General features: G+C 38.0%; 1 protein-coding gene across 1 annotated transcript in view; it reads left to right on the plus strand.

Annotated features, from left to right (window-relative positions):
• The window catches only part of LOC121426963, a 47099-nt gene that overhangs the window by 18422 nt on the left and 11405 nt on the right, over positions 1-17272 (plus strand). Inside the window, exon 12 of the mRNA XM_041623383.1 lies at positions 15867-16103. Coding sequence (XP_041479317.1) covers positions 15867-16103 — 237 coding nt within the window. The remainder of the gene's footprint in view (positions 1-15866; positions 16104-17272) is intronic.

Below are 17272 nucleotides of genomic sequence, written 5' to 3' on the forward strand. Positions count from 1 at the left end.
AGTTTATGGATCTGATTCATGAAACTTGGACATAATAGTAATCAAGCATCACTGAACATTTTGTGCAAGTTTCAGGTCTCATGACTGAGGTCAAAGGTCATTTAGGGTCAATGAACTTTGGCCGAATCGGGGGTATCTGGTGAATTACCATCATAACTTGAAAGTTTATTGGTCTAGTTCATTAAACTTGAACATTAGAGTAATCAAGTAACACTGAACATCCTGTGCGCGTTTCAGGTCACATGAACAAGGTCAAAGGTCAATGATCTTTGGCCGAATTGGGTGTATCTGTTGAATTACCATCATAACTTTGAAAGTTTATGGATCTGATTCATGAAACTTGTACATAAGAGTAATCAAGTATCACTGAACATCCTGCGCGAGTTTCAGGTCAAATGATCAAGGTCAAAGGTCATGTAAGGTCAATGAACTTTGGCCATGTTGGGGTTTTTTTTTGTTGAATAACCATCATATCTCTGTAAGTTTATTGGTCTAGTTCATAAAACGTGGACATAAGAATAACCATGTATCACTGAACATCTTGTGCGAGTTAGAGTAGTTTTCAAAGTCAGCACTGCTGCTATATTGAACCGCGTGATGCAAGTGAGACGGCCAGAGGCATTCCACTTGTTTCAATTTAATATGTTAAGGTGAGATCTAGAATAATTTTTATTCTTAATTAGAAGTGGAAGAGTTGTAATGTATTCTGATTCTCGCCTTGTAATCAGAAGTCCGTGTGTTCGAATCTCACCGCGACCTAACATGCCTAACGTCCTTTGGCAAGGCATCAATCCACACTTTGCCACTCCCCGCCAAGGGGCTTAGTTGATATTCGCAATGATGTGAAATTGATTGTAGCTTTTCCATAATTGTGTGCACCGTCGATTGATTTTGTGAAAAAAAATCACAACTGTCGATTGATTTTGTAAGAAAATAAGAATTTCCAGGTTATTTGTTACAGAATACTTGAGTTTAAAGGGAAGCATAACCTAAGAAGAGAAGCAATCTTATGGAAAGAGTAAAATAAGAGGAACAATTTAAAATAAGTTTCATAAAGTCGGTTATGAAATAAGCAAGTAATGGACGTTTGAAAAGTTTTCTTGTACTTTTTATGGGATCCTCAAATTGTCAAACGTGCTTCAAAATGGCAGATTTTGTGGACAACTCTCCATTTGTTTTCAGTTCACACATTTTCATATTTTCCTCCTCTTTCAAATCGCATCTTGCCTCCTTCTGAGCACAATATATGTCATGGGAAAATATAATTCACACATTATGTCAAGGTCAGGAGAAGATAATGTGAATTATGCAAAATAAAGGGGAAATCTGAAAATTTGTGTACAAGACAAATGGAGAGTTGTCCACAAATATTATTCATGACTGTCGATTGGTTTTGTAACAAAATAAGAATTTCAAAGTGTTTTATTACAGAATACTTGGGCTTACACTTGGCGCGCTTCATAGAATAAATCCCAGGGAGTAGATCGAGGATGTGCATAAAACCCCTTTTCCACTAGGGCCAGGACAGCGTCAGGACAAGGCGCGGAATGTAATAATTACAATCCGCGACCCTTCCGCAACCTGTCCGGACATTCCTAGGAGTGTCCGCACGCTGTCCTAAACCCTTCCTGGTGTTCGGGAAATCAAAATTTGTCCGCATCCAAATTTTGGTCGAGACCAAAATTTGGACGCGGATAATGAATTCCTGACACCTTCGGGACCCTGTCCTGACGATGTCCTGCCCTTCCTAAACCCTTCCGCGTCTTCCGGAAACCATCCGCAATCAGGTCAGCTTCAAGAAGGAAAGAAGAGGCCATGCGGATTTTATCAGGAACATGCGGATTGGAATAGGAAGGCAAGCGGACAGTTTCAGGAACGTGCGGACAGGAATAAGAAGGCAAGCGGACTGTTTCAGGAACGTTCGGACTGGAATAGGAAGGCAAGCGGAGTGATTCAGGAATGTGTGGATCCAATGCTAATATGTATGGAACGAGTACACAAGTAGCAAAAACCATTTGCAAAAGCACTAGATGGAGCAACGGGATAATACAAGACAAGAAAATTACAAAAAGTAAAGAAATACGGGGTCAAGGGGCCTAATTAGTATATACTAAGCAAACCTGAGAACCCAGTATTTCAAGCAGTGTTTTAAACATAATTACGCGAGCGCAAAGCAACGAGTTGATTTTTTTTTGGGGGGGGGGGGGTTACAGACTTGAAGAAGGAATATTTCAAGCATTTTCTACTGATCTGAAAAGTGGACTATTAAAATATTTCTTGCAATAGTTAAACTGGCAATGATGTGAGCAGATTATTTTATTCGGGGACATCCCGATAGACCGCGGGTCCGGTAGTCCGCGGGTTCGATAGACCGCGGGTCCGATAGTCCGCGGGTCCGATAGACCGCGGGTCCGATATTCCGCAGTGCGTGTAAAATTATGATCAGATATATCATATGTCATCGAGAGGTCCAAAGGTCAAAGAATACGAGACCATGGGGTTCTATCAGGTGCGGATCCATGGGGGGGGGCGAGGGGGAACTGCCTCACCCCCCTTCCCCCCGCTCAAAAAAGAGGGGGGGGGGAGGGAAAAAGAAGAGAAAATTAAATAGAGAGAGGAAGATGGGAAAAGAAGATAATAAAAAAGAGAGTAAGAGGGGGAAAGGAAAGACAAAGAAAAAGGGAGAAGAACATGGGGAAAGAAGAGAAAAAAGAGAGGACGGAAAAGGAAGAGAAGAAAAGAAAGCTAGGAGAAAGGAAAAGGAGGAAAAAGAAGAAGAAAAAAAGAGGAAGGAAGAGAATATTTAAATAGAGAGGAAGATGGGAAGAAAGATACGAAAAAGAGAGATAGAGGAAGAGGGGAAAAGAAGAGAATATAGAGAGAGAGAGTGGAAGGGAAGTGGAAAGGAAAGAAAAAGAAAAGAGGGATAAGAAAGATAAAAAAGGAGAGATGGAAATGAATGTCGAATGTCCCATTGGGGGATTTGAATCTCATCTTTTTAGGTTGGAATATCAAAAATTTTCACTTTAATCGTTGAAATATGTATCGTATTGATGACTAACTTTTCGACCAGTCCATAATATTTAACATTTCTGCTCGCGCTTCGCGCTCATGGTAATTATCTAGTTACATACGCGTCCTGTTCAGGTTCTCAAACATTGCCCAGAATGTTAAATTTTCAGGACAATATACATGAAATTTAATTTTTAGCTTGCATATGGCTTATGAGATTATAACACATTTATGTTGCTTATAAAGTAAATCTAGGAAATGACTGTGAGGACATGGGCGTTTGCCCCCCCCCCCCAACAAAAAAGAGAGAATCAAGGCTAAGAAAAAATAGAGAGAAAAGGAAAGGGATTAGGATGAAATATACTATTATTTTCCAAATATTATGTCAAAATCTATCACAACCTTGTATTTTTGTAATAAAAGTGTCAACATATTTGCTTGCTCGCTTCGCTCACTGCCAACTTATTATTAATTTTATGCGATACGCCATATCGAGCCCCCTCGAAATTGTTGGCTCATTATGGCACTTGGACAAATCAACTTTGAGCGGCCGATCGGGGAAAATATGGGTGAAAAAATGGCCCCTCCCCCTATTGGCGGAAGCTGGGTCCGTCCCTGACTTAGGCTTTCAGGATAAAATACAGGAAAATTCTATTTAAAAAATCAGATCGCGCTTCGCGTTCTCATTATTTATATAGGCCTTGCGAGAAACCTCAATGTGTTTTTCAAGAATAAAACCTCAGATTTTCTTTAACGTCTACCCCCCATTTCATTTATTTTTTTATCTTGGTGCCCTTGCCCCCCCCCCTGCACCCATGCTGAATAAATACGCTACTGATGGGGATAATTAGTCGAGATTGCATATTTCCTAGAGGTTATCATTGATAATATTGAAGGGTATACTAAAACAACAGTACAGAAACTACAGCTCCCGTTCACAATATTCTAGTAGGGCCTATTCTGGTGAGAAGTTAAACCAAATTGAACCCCCCCCCAAAAAAAAAAAAATCACTCGTGCTTCGCACTCCCATTGATATTACATCATGGGCGGAAATCCCAGGGGGGACGTGTCCCACCTACTCAAAATAGTAGGGGGACACAATATCAAATGTCCCCCTACTATTTTGGTCTTTGATAATCATAGAAATACATCATTCTAAATCGAAATAAAACATGTATTTTGGGACGAGATGACCTTACTTTGGCGTTGATAACCTTTTTTCCCCACCCCTTGTCCCCATAGGCGGATCAAGGGGGCCGAGCCCCCCCCCCTTGGCGGAGCAAAAAAAGAAAAAAAAGGAAAAGAAGAAGGGAAAAAGGATGAAAAAAGAGAGGAGAAAAGGAAGACAAAGACGACGAAGGCATAAAATAAGATGAGGGGAAGACTTGGAAAATAAAAAGAATCTTTCGTGCAACTATATAAAACTTTCGCTCGCGCTTCGCGCTCACATTGCCTATTAGGTGATTTACATATCTTGTTCAATATGGAGTTCGAATATCAAGTTTGGAAAACAATATACAACACATATTTCACCTCGGAAATCGAACTTTCATTGTTTTGTGTAATTTACAATTGGTTTTTAAAAAGTGCTCTGTAAAAATGTCAATTTTATGGTTTGAATGTTAACATTTGCTGCTTGCGCTACGCGCTCGCAAATTTTGATTTATCAGGTACCTATATTTTTGTGTAATCCATAAAGTTTTCAAAATATCCCTTTTCTGGTCTGATTGTTAAGACGCATCAGCTAGCGCGCTGCACGCTTGCATTTTGATTGGCGAGTTATATAAATGTTTCAATTTTGTTTATACAACAAACTACTTAAAATCCCCTTTTCATGACAGTTTATCAAAAATTATAGCTCGCGACTTGCGCTCGCATTAATGGTTAAAAATATATAAACTGATGCATTCTATTCATAATCACAAAAGTGAAATGTCCAGTTTTATGCCATGATATCATCAGATTTCGCGCCCTCATTAGGCATTAATAAATATGATATCAATTTAATAATTGAATTGTCCCTTTGTTTCATCTCGCGCTTATTTAGATGAATAGGAAGATAGTCATCATTTTCATATGATGGCATGTCGTAAGGATGTCCCGGTCCTATGTCAAAATTCAAAGTAATAATAATATCAGCTCTTTTTTAAGTGCGATCCATATCAACCTTACAATTTTTCTACTAAGTGCTAGAAATATTAAGCTGAAATTGACTCCTTTTTTCAGATCGGACTATCAAAGTTTCATGATTTTCATGATTAAAGTTGTATTCAGAATGCCTAGATTCTAGGTCTAAATATGAAACACAATCGCGCATGTTTATTCAGATACCCAACTTGTTCTCTAATTTAAATTAGTTTCAGATCACAATATCAAAAATTTTCTGCTCGCGCTTTGTGCTCGCATTATTAATGCAGGTAGACGCCATATTAATCATCCTTTTGATGATTTACAAAACATGAACAGAGTGGCCCACTTTTAGGTCTAAATCTCGATTTTTTTTTCTGCTCGCGCTTCGCGCTCGTATCAATCGTTAAATTACATAGCTATCCTGTTCACGATTACAAAACTGATTGAAATTTTCCATTCTTTCTTTAAAAAAGTTCAAAAATGTTCAGCTCGCGCTTCGCGCTCGCATTTTTTGATTGTTGAAATGTGTGACGCCTTCATGGCTAAGTGCAAGCAGTCCTTAATAGGTACCAGTTTAAAACGTATAATTTTTTTTTGCTCGCGCTTTGCGCTCGTATTATTAATACTCATATTTTTTTAGGATTTTCAAATCATGAATAGAGTGTCTCGTTCAGTAAATAATATAGGACTAAATTTAGAAATTTTCCGCTCGCGCTTCGCACTTGCTTTAATTGTTTACTCATATACCTATTCTGCTTGATTAAAAAAAGTGCTAAGAATTTCCTTTCTTTGGGTGAAAATTTCAAAAAGATTCATCTTGCGCTTCGCGCTCGCATTATTGGATTGTTAAATGCTACTTTAACAGGTATCTTTTTCATCAGTTAATTTCCCCTTGCGCTTTGCGTTCGTAGTAATTATGAAGTTGCATACATGTCTTTTTCAGGATAACAAAAATTGCCCAGTATCAGTTCAAATTTTAGGAAAAAAATACATAAAATTCCCCCCAAAATTAGCTCGCGCTTCGCGCTCGCATCATATAAATGAGGATTATGATATGTATTAATTTATAAGAATAAAGCCAAGAAGTGACTAATGAGGACTACGCCTTCAAAGAAACAAACAAAAATTATCTCCGAGCTGCCGATCGGGGAAAATATGGCTGAAACAAATTTCCTACCCACCCAGCCCCCCCCCCATTTGGCGAAGGCTGGAACCACTCCTGTGTCCCCCCTACCTTTTGGTATTTATGTATTCATGGATTTTTTTTCAAGAACACATTAAAAAGTGGTCTTTATTTTTTTAAATGTGATTATAAGATAATTTAAGTTAGCCTGGCCGGGAGGGAGTGGGCGCCATTTTTCGAAAAGTACACATGGGCGCCAAACATCAGGTCAAATTTGCTCCCCTCCCCTTGAAATCCTGGATCCTCGCCTGGGTTCTATAACAATAACCCAATTAGGGCAATCACCCCCTGACAACTACTTCAAGGAAAATATTATCCCCATATTTTTTTACCGCCGGGGACTGTTACCCCCCCCCCCGGAAATTTACTCTCCAGATAATTATGAAAATAATAATTGTGAAAATGCCTTAACGTGACGACATGGCGTGGTACTTCATCTTACCATGTCTTAATTAATCATTGGCGGCCGAAGGCAAAAAATTTAGGGGGATCCACCTGAAATTTTGGGATGGACACAGGTAAAAAATTGAAAAGCAAATCAACCAAAATTTTAGGAGGGACCACCAAAATATTTTGACAAGGAAAAAAAAGGTTATCAACCAAAATTAGGGGGAGCAAAAATATTCTAGGGTGGTATACCTATTTAGGGGGGGGGGGCGTAGAAAAGAAATTGACCAAAAAAGGTTGTCAACTAAAAATTTAGGGGGACCGTCCTCCCACCTCAAATTTAGGGGGGAAAGCCCCCCCCCGCTCCCGCCGCCTATTAAAGTAATTAATAAGCTTATTATTTCGACATAAAGATATAATCTTGTCAAGTCGATATGTCAACATGGCGAGATATGAAGTGTACAATTCCCGGCAAGAATCCCGATATATCGCCATGTTGACATATAACTTTTTATAAGTGGACTGACTTGGCAAGATAATGTATCTCGCCATGCGGACATAATAAGCTTATATAGTCGACATGGCAAGATAAAGTATCTCGCCATGTCGTCACGTCGATGGCATATAGAGGCTCCGTATGGCGTCTAGAGGGCAAATTTCTGGGGGGTGTATAAGTCCCCGACGATAAAAATATGGAGATAATATTTTCCTTGAAGTAGATGTCAGGGGGCGATTTGTCCTGTGGGTCATCGTTATAGAACCCCATGGACTCGTATCAATGACCTTTTGACCTCTTGATAACATGGATTTCACTATGTTGACCTGATCATAATTTTACACACACCGCGGACTATCGGACCTGCGGTCTATCGGGCCCGCGGTCAATCGGACCCGCGGTCTATCGGACCCGCGGTCTAACGGACACGCGGTCTATCGGACCCGCGGTCTATCGGGCTGTAACCATTTTATTCTGTACTGATCATTAAAAGATGTTTCATGCAACGTTTGATTATGAACTAGATTATTTTAATGTACTCGACTGAAAAAAGGGACCTTATAGGCAGCGCTTGACTTTACAAATAGGACAAATATCATAACAAAATTAATAATACAGGTGTAGATTCCAAACTGAAATTCAAGTGTATATTCCTATTACATTTTAAGCACTTTGTTTGATCATGAATGAGGTGTCATTAATAAGAAATAATAATAAATGGTAGCAAGTTTATAAATATCGCTTTTATGAGAACGGCTCAAAACGATTTACAGCAGGGGCAAAACGATTTACCCTGGCCAGGATTCATTTCAATCCCGCATGAAAAGTGCACAATTTCCACACCCTGGGAAGCATTCCTTGCATTATCCCGGTCTAAAAATTGCGCTGGCAAATTCAAGCATACAATAACTTTCGCTTCCAATCGGGTACCCATTAAGCACCTGGGTGGAGAGTGGCAAGGTATGCAATACGTCTTACCAAAGGACGGTTTAGACCGCGGTGAGAATCGAACACACGACTCTCCGTTTACAAGGCGGGAGTCAAAACCACTACACCACGACTCTTTACAAAAAATAGGCCTTCCTGAAAAAAGTCGTGCACAGAGCATGTTTCTCATAAACATAAAATATGAGCGCGAAGCGCGAGCTCACTTCTTTCAACCATCAAGGATGAAAAAGAAAAGACCTAAGTATTTTTCGTAAAAAATGAACAGCGTGCACAATCTTCTTATAATTAAACTATTGAAAGTATGAAGCGTAAAATAGCCCATTATTTTCTACAAATTGAACTAGCTGAAACGCAGATATTCTCCCCGTCTGCAGGTCTGTCAATTTCTTCACTCTTCTTCCTTTTCCCCCTCTTCTTTGGTTACTCCATTTTTTCTATTTTTACGCAGTCAATAGGGCGTAGCGTTCGCATTCGGCCTCCTGGAATTGCCCATTTACATTTTCTTACTTAGTCTATTTCAATTGGTACAAGAGGAGGCAAAGGCGATTAGACACTGGATTCACATTTTCGTCTATAAATTAAAACTGATATTTCTAATCTTACACTTTCATAATCTCGACAATTATTTTCTGTTCATGATCGCTATTTTTTTCCTCGATTCTATTTCACCTTATTTCATTCATCTCCTTCGTTTATTCCTATTTCCTTTGTGCTGTTTGTATATCTATTTAATACTGGGAGGGGTAAGCCAGCAGCAGGGAGAGGAGGGCCGCATCAGCACGGCACCCCCTTTTTCTTTTCCACCATATCATTTTTTTTAGTTTCCCTTTCCATTTCACTTATTTTTCTTCTGTTTGTATTTTTTTAAAGGGGGAGCAAGACCACCTCACCCCTTGATCAGCATGTGCCTGTCGAATGCAATTTGCATCCTAACTTCCTGTTTTCTTCCTCTGTTGTAATATATGATTACATATTAAATTGTAAAAAAAAATTATAAGAAAGTAATGTTATAAAGAGAGCCCCGACTTTGCTATGAACATATGCAGTCTTTTTAAAGTTACCTTAGTTGAAAAAAAATCAAGATCCGAGATAATTTATTGTTATGTATAAAAATGCACAAAATCTGCTTTCAAAAAGTGAATACTACATTACACCGCTAACACACTTTCCTTTATCCTCCACATTTCAATCAAATAATGCGAGCGCGAAGCGCGAGCTGAACATTTTTACATTCTTACCTAAATACTGGGCATTCTAAGCACCTTTTAAAAGCATGAACAGGAAAGGAGTATGACTATACACTTGATGTGAGCGCGAAGCGCGAGCCGAAACGAAATTCGACATATCACGTTTTGTAAATCAGAAAAAGGATGGATAATTGGATAGATGGATAATATTAATAATAATATTTGGTAATTGATCTGAAACTGGCACAAGATTCGTATCTAAATAAATGCGTGCGTGTGTATAGATCCGGACCTAGAATCAGGAACTTCCAATTACATTCTTTATTATAATATCAATAATAAGAGCGCGATGATCGAGCTAAATATATTTGATTTTCAGATCTAAAAAATAAAATTAAGCGCAGTTACGAATTGGATATTGATCTCGCTTAATAAATGATGCGAGTGCGAAGCTTAAGTTTATATTTTTATCATTACATACATTTTGAGTAGCAACCGGGACATTTTAAGGTCATTTTTTGTCTTCGAATGACTATGATGACTATCTTCCTAAGCGAGATATGAAACTTGTCGATATTCCATTTTGAAAAAAAAAAAACGGACAATGATTATTAGGAAATCATGAAAATATTGTTACATGACTTATTAATCAAATGAGGGCTCGAAATTGATATTAAGGTCAGATAACTGGACATTTTGTAATCATGAATAGGATACATGGGTTGATATATTTTTATCAAAAATAATGCAAGCGCAAAATGTGAGCCGAAAATTTTAATAAACTGTCATAAAAGAGGAATTTAAAATAATTTGTTACAATTGATACAGGTATACATAACTCCCCAATCAAAATGCAAGCGAGCGGCTTTAGCTGATACTATTCACAATCAGACCATCCTAAAAAGGGATATTTTAAAAAAATATGGAATACACGAAGAGAATAGTTTTTTGACAAATCAAATAATGCTAGCGCGCAGCGCGAGCGGAAAATGTTCATATCTAGACCATAAATATAGTCATCTTATAGAAAACTATAAAATCTATTTGTAAATCAAACAAATTGAAAACTTAATTTCCGAGATTTTTTTTGTATATTTACTTCAAAAATTGATCTTTTAAGCTCAATATAAGTCTATTGAGCAAGTTATACATCTCATAGATTAGGCAATGCGGGCACAAAGCGTGAGCGAAAATTTAACATAGTGACATGAAATCCCCCCCCCCATCTTATATAATTCACTCGTCTTTCTCCTCTTGTTTTTCCTCTTCGTTTTCTCTTCTCTTTTCCCTTCTGGTTCTTTTCCCTCTCTTTCCATTTTTTTTTCTCGTTCCAAATATTGGGGAGGGGGGGATTTGATATCAAATGCCCCCCTTCCAAAAAGTGAGGGGACGCGTCGCCCCTGTCCCCCTGGGATGTCCACCAATGTATGCAATTTGATTTGAAATAAAAGAAAATCCTATATAGTCTTTGTAGTCGAAGAAAATCAAAATAACACACCTAAATTCATAAAAAAAATATATGGATGATAATTTTCATGGAGTATTCGCAAGTTGTCCGATTGTCCTAGTCCTTGAATTTACCACTCGTGACGTTGTCCTAAATGTCTCCTGTTCTGTCCTAATACGATCTGCATACTGTCCGCACCGAACGCCGACAAATTTATTTAGATAATCTTGTTCTAGGACAGTCCCAGGAGTGACCTACGACAATACGCAGACAGTCCTGGTTGTGTCCTAGGACAAGATCATTTGCATAATCTTTTACGGAATTTGGTTGCGGACAGCATGCCGAAATGACAAAAGTAGCTTCCGCAACCCTTCCTGGTCTTGTCCGCGCCCTAGTGGAAAACCGCCTTAAGGCGGTTTTCCACTAGGGCGCGGACAAGACCAGGAAGGGTTGCGGAAGCTACTTTTGTCATTTCGGCATGCTGTCCGCAACCAAATTCCGTAAAAGATTATGCAAATGATCTTGTCCTAGGACACAACCAGGACTGTCTGCGTATTGTCGTAGGTCACTCCTGGGACTGTCCTAGGACAAGATTATCTAAATAAATTTGTCGGCGTTCGGTGCGGACAGCATGCAGATCGTATTAGGACAGAACCGGAGACATTTAGGACAACGTCACGAGTGGTAAATTCAAGGACTAGGACAATCGGACAACTTGCGAATACTCCATGAAAATTATCATTAATATATTTCTTTTTTTTATGTGTTTAGGGGTGTTATTTTGGTTTTCTTCGACTACAAAGACTATATAGGATTTTCTTTTATTTCAAATCAAATTGCATACATTGGTGGACATCCCAGGGGGACAGGGGCGACGCGTCCCCTCACTTTTTGGAAGGGGGCATTTGATATCAAATGCCCCCCTCCCCAATATTTGGAACGAGAAAAAAAATTAAAAAAATGGAAAGAGAGGGAAAAGAACCAGAAGGGAAAAGAGAAGAGAAAACGAAGAGGAAAAACAAGAGGAGAAAGACGAGTGAATTATATAAGATGGGGGGGGGGTTACATGTCACTATGTTAAATTTTCGCTCACGCTTTGTGCCCGCATTGCCTAATCTATGAGATGTATAACTTGCTCAATAGACTTATATTGAGCTTAAAAGATCAAGTTTTGAAGTAAATATACAAAACTTTTCTCGGAAATTAAGTTTTTCAATTTGTTTGATTTACAAATAGATTTTATAGTTTTTCTATAAGATGACTATATTTTATGGTCTAAATATGAACATTTTCCGCTCGCGCTGCGCGCTAGCATTATTTGATTTGTCAAAAAACTATTCTCTTCGTGTATTCCATATTTTTTTTAAATATCCCTTTTTAGGATGGTCTGATTGTGAATAGTATCAGCTAAAGCTGCTCGCTTGCATTTTGATTGGGGAGTTATGTATACCTGTATCAATTGTAACAAATTATTTTAAATTCCTCTTTTATGACAGTTTATTAAAATTTTCGGCTCACAGTTTGCGCTCGCATTATTTTTGTTAAAAATATATCAACCCATGTATCCTATTCATGATTACAAAATGTCCAGTTATCTGACCTTAATATCAATTTCGAGCCCTCATTTGATTAATAAGATTTCCGAATAATCATTGTCCGTTTTTTTTTCAGAATGGAATATCGACAAGTTTCATATCTCGCTTAGGAAGATAGTCATCATAGTCATTTGAAGACAAAAAATGACCTTAAAATGTCCCGGTTGCTACTCAAAATATATGTAATGATAAAAATATAAACTTGAGCTTCGCACTCGCATCATTTATTAAGCGAGATCAATATCCAATTCGTAACTGCGCTTAAATTTTTTTTTTTAGATCTGAAAATCAAATATATTTAGCTCGATCATCGCGCTCTTATTATTGATATTATAATAAAGAATGTAATTGGAAGTTCCTGATTCTAGGTCCGGATCTAAACACACGCACGCATGTTTATTTAGATACGAATCTTGCGCCAGTTTCAGATCAAATTACCAAATATTATTATTAATGTAGGAATATTATCCATCTATCCAATTATCCATCCTGTTTTCTGATTTACAAAACGTGATATGTCGAATTTCGTTTCGGCTCGCGCTTCGCGCTCACATCAAGTGTATAGTCATACTCCTTTCCTGTTCATGCTTTTAAAAGGTGCTTAGAATGCCCAGTATTTAGGTAGGAATGTAAAAAATGTTTAGCTCGCGCTTCGCACTCGCATTATTTGATTGAAATGTGGAGGATAAAGGAAAGTGTGTTAGCGGTGTAATGTAGTATTCACTTTTTGAAAGCAGATTTTGTGCATTTTTATACATAACAATAAATTATCTCGGATCTTGATTTTTTCAACTAAGGTAACTTTAAAAAAACTGCATATGTTCATAGCAAAGTCGGGGCTCTCTTTATAACATTACTTTCTCATAATTTTTTTACAATTTAATACATAATCATATATTACAACAGAGGAAGAAAACAGGAAGTTAGGAGGATGCAAATTGCATTCGACAGGCACATGCGGATCAAGGGGTGAGGTGGTCTTGCTCCCCCTTTAAAAAATACAAACAGAAGAAAAATAAGTGAAATGGAAATGGAAACTTAAAAAAAAAATGATATGGTGGAAAAGAAAAAGGGGGTGCCTAGCGGCCCTCCTCTCCCTGCTGCTGGCTTACCCCTCCCAGTATTAAATAGATATTACAAACAGCACAAAAGAAATAGGAATAAACGAAGGAGATGAATGAAATAAGGTGAAATAGAAATCGAGGAAAAAAAATTGCGATAATGAACAGAAAATAATTGGTCGAGATTATGAAAGTGTAAGATTAGAAATATCAGTTTTAATTTTTAGACGAAAATGTGAATCCAGTGTCTAATCGCCTTTGCCTCCTCTTGTACCAATTGAAATAGACTAAGTAAGAAAATGTAAATGGGCAATTCCAGGAGGCCGAATGCGAACGCTACGCCCTATTGACTGCGTAAAAATAGGAAAAATGGAGTAACCAAAGAAAAGGGGGAAAAGGAAGAAGAGTGAAGAAATTAATATCTGCGTTTCAGCTAGTTCAATTTGTAGAAAATAATGGTCCATTTCACGCTTCATACTTTCAATAGTTTAATCATAAGAAGATTGTGCACGCTGTTCATTTTTTACGAAAAATACTTAGGTCTTTTCTTTTTCGTCCTTGATGTTTGAAAGAAGTGAGTTCGCGCTTCGCGCTCATATTTTATGTTTATGAGAAACATGCTCTGTGCACGACTTTTTTTCAGGAAGGCCTATTTTTTTGTAAAGAGTCGTGGTGTAGTGGTTCTGACTCCCGCCTTGTAAACGGAGAGTCGTGTGTTCGATTCTCACCGCGGTCTAAACCGTCCTTTGGCAAGACGTATTGCATACCTTGCCACTCTCCACCCAGGTGCTAAATGGGTACCCGGTTGGAAGCGAAAGTTATTGTATGCTTGAATTTGCCAGCGCAATTTTTAGACCGGGATAAATGCAAGGAATGCTTCCCAGGGTGTGGAAATTGTGCACTTTTCATGCGGGATTGAAATGAATCCTGGGGTAAATCGTTTTGCCCCTGCTGTAAATCGTTTTGAGCCGTTCTGATAAAAGCGATATTTATAAACTTGCTACCATTTATTATTATTTCTTATTAATGACACCTCATTCATGATCAAACAAAGTGCTTAAAATGTAATAGGAATATACACTTGAATTTCAGTTTGGAATCTACACCTGTATTATTAATTTTGTTATGATATTTGTCCTATTTGTAAAGTCAAGCGCTGCCTATAAGGTCCTTTTTTCAGTCGAGTACATTAAAATAATCTAGTTCATAATCAAACGTTGCATGAAACATCTTTTTATGTTCAGTACAGAATAAAATAATCTGCTCACATCATTGCCAGTTTAACTATTGCAAGAAATATTTTAAAAGTCCACTTTTCAGATCAGTAGAAAATGCTTGAAATATTCCTTCTTCAAGTGTGTAACCCCCCCCAAAAAAAAAAAAATCAACTCGTGCTTTGCGCTCGCGTAATTATGTTTATAAAACACTGCTTGAAATACTAGGTTCTCAGGTTTGTTTAGTATATACTAATTAGGCCCCTTGACCCCGTATTTCTTTACTTTTTGTAATTTTCTTGTCTTGTATTATCCCGTTGCCCCATCTAGTGCTTTTGCAAATGGTTTTTGCTACTTGTGTACTCGTTCCATACATAGGATTAGCATTGGATCCACACATTCCTGAATCACTCCGCTTGCCTTCCTATTCCAGTCCGAACGTTCCTGAAACAGTCCGCTTGCCTTCTTACTCCTGTCCGCACGTTCCTGAAACTGTCCGCTTGCCTTCCTATTCCAATCCTCATGTTCCTGATAAAATCCGCATGGCTTCTTCTTTCCTTCTTGAAGCTGACCTGATTGCGGATGGTTTCCGGAAGACGCGGAAGGGTTTAGGAAGGGCAGGACATCACCAGGACATCGTCAGGACAGGTTCCCGAAGGTGTCAGGAATTCATTATCCGCGTCCAAATTTTGGTCTCGACCAAAATTTGGATGCGGACAAATTTTGATTTCCCGAACACCAGGAAGGGTTTAGGACAGCGTGCGGACACTCCTAGGAATGTCCGGACAGGTTGCGGAAGGGTCGCGGATTGTAATTATTACATTCCGCGCCTTGTCCTGACGCTGTCCTGGCCCTAGTGGAAAAGGGGTATTAAGCGGAAATTACTGATTGACTCGCTCCGATGACCAGGTGGGTGTTTCATAAAGCTGTTCGTAAAGTTACGAACAACTTTACGCATGACTGGAACATGTTCTAGGGATATCACATAGCACAAGAAAGGATCACCAGTCGTGCGTAAAGTCTTTCGTATCTTACGAACAGCTTTATGAAACACCCACCAGGGTAATGATAAAATGATAAGCGCCTACATCCGTGCAATGTCTGTCTTAAGCGCATCATATAAAATCACAATTAGTGATTTACCATGTATATCGATTATTAGAGTAACGTTAACATGATTCATTTTATTCCCGTTTTTCTTATAGATACTGATCCTCCTATTTTGATATGTTCCAACGTTACTCTTCCTAACGATTCACCAAACACCTTTCATGGATTGACCAATGATATGTATACCTATAATGATGCTAGTCCTTACCCAAATGTAACTTATGACGTCACAGAAGATGCACTGTTCGCTCCCGGATACACGGCAATAACAATGTTTGCTGTCGATGAATTTAACAACTCAGCTGAATGCTTATTCTACGTACAGAATACACGTAAGAAGTGAAATTGGTCATATATTGATTACAAGTTTAGAAATCTAACTTTGATCGATAATCCCTCCTCGGTTTTAGTGAATATCAATGTGTGATGGATACCAACAAATAGATCATTTAATTTTCTTCAAAACGATACGTACCCTACATGATCTGATTATGGTTCATATGGAGGTGCAGCGCCTTGAAATGTGGGGCAAGGTCAAAATTCAAAAGCTGCAAAATTACGCAATATTGAAAGTCAATGGTTTTCCGTGGTGATGAGTGAGTTTCTCAGCGGTTTCTTTGGTATTAATACACCTTAACATCAACATTATCAAACATTCCTCTGCAAAAGCAAACACATAACAAACTGACAAACATGCATGTGTATTTCAAACCACAGCTCAAACCATGTTATCTGACAGAACTATCACTACCACAACAAGACATCAAAAATGAAGAAGCAGGGGCTTGATTTGAATGAATTTTCTTCTCTATTGACACAAACAAAAGAAGATTGCCAACTGAAAATCCATACTTTACGAAAAATCTCCCTATACTTTGTCACGCGGATCACTTTAAGGTTTTTAAGAGCATGTCACACGAGTCACATATCACAGAATAAGCAATACTTTAGAAAAAGGGGATAATACATGATATTTTTTGGAAATGTCACTTCTTTAGATCTGAATGATTACTTTTATTTAGAAAAACCTTTAATACTATTCATAACACATATGGGACTACTATGTATTCCCACATGTAAACTTTCATGTCAGAACTCGGCTTTAAAATTTGTTTGCTTTAAACAATAGATGGTATGCAAATGACCATAAATGATCTATTTTAATGAAATTTTGCCCATCTTACTGTATAAAAATCATGATAATTTGTTTAACCAATAGTCCAGAACGATACTTTTCACGCGAGTCACATTTTCAATTGGCTATCAACTCAAAACAAAATGTCCATCAGGTCAGGCGTTAATAATTTTTTTAGGATTATATTTCAAGATGTTTCAAAATGCTCTCCAGATAATTTTTATCGATATCTGGTGTGTATCTTCTGAGGAAATTAAAGATGAATACAGTAAGGCCAGAAATCTTTATTAGTGTCGCGTCACGAGTGTCGCGAGTCACATCAATCAAAATTGAAGTAATTATCTCCTACAAAAAGAGCTTGTTTGC

This window comes from Lytechinus variegatus, chromosome 1, assembly GCF_018143015.1.
Source record: "Lytechinus variegatus isolate NC3 chromosome 1, Lvar_3.0, whole genome shotgun sequence".
Lineage (NCBI taxonomy): Eukaryota > Metazoa > Echinodermata > Echinoidea > Temnopleuroida > Toxopneustidae > Lytechinus > Lytechinus variegatus.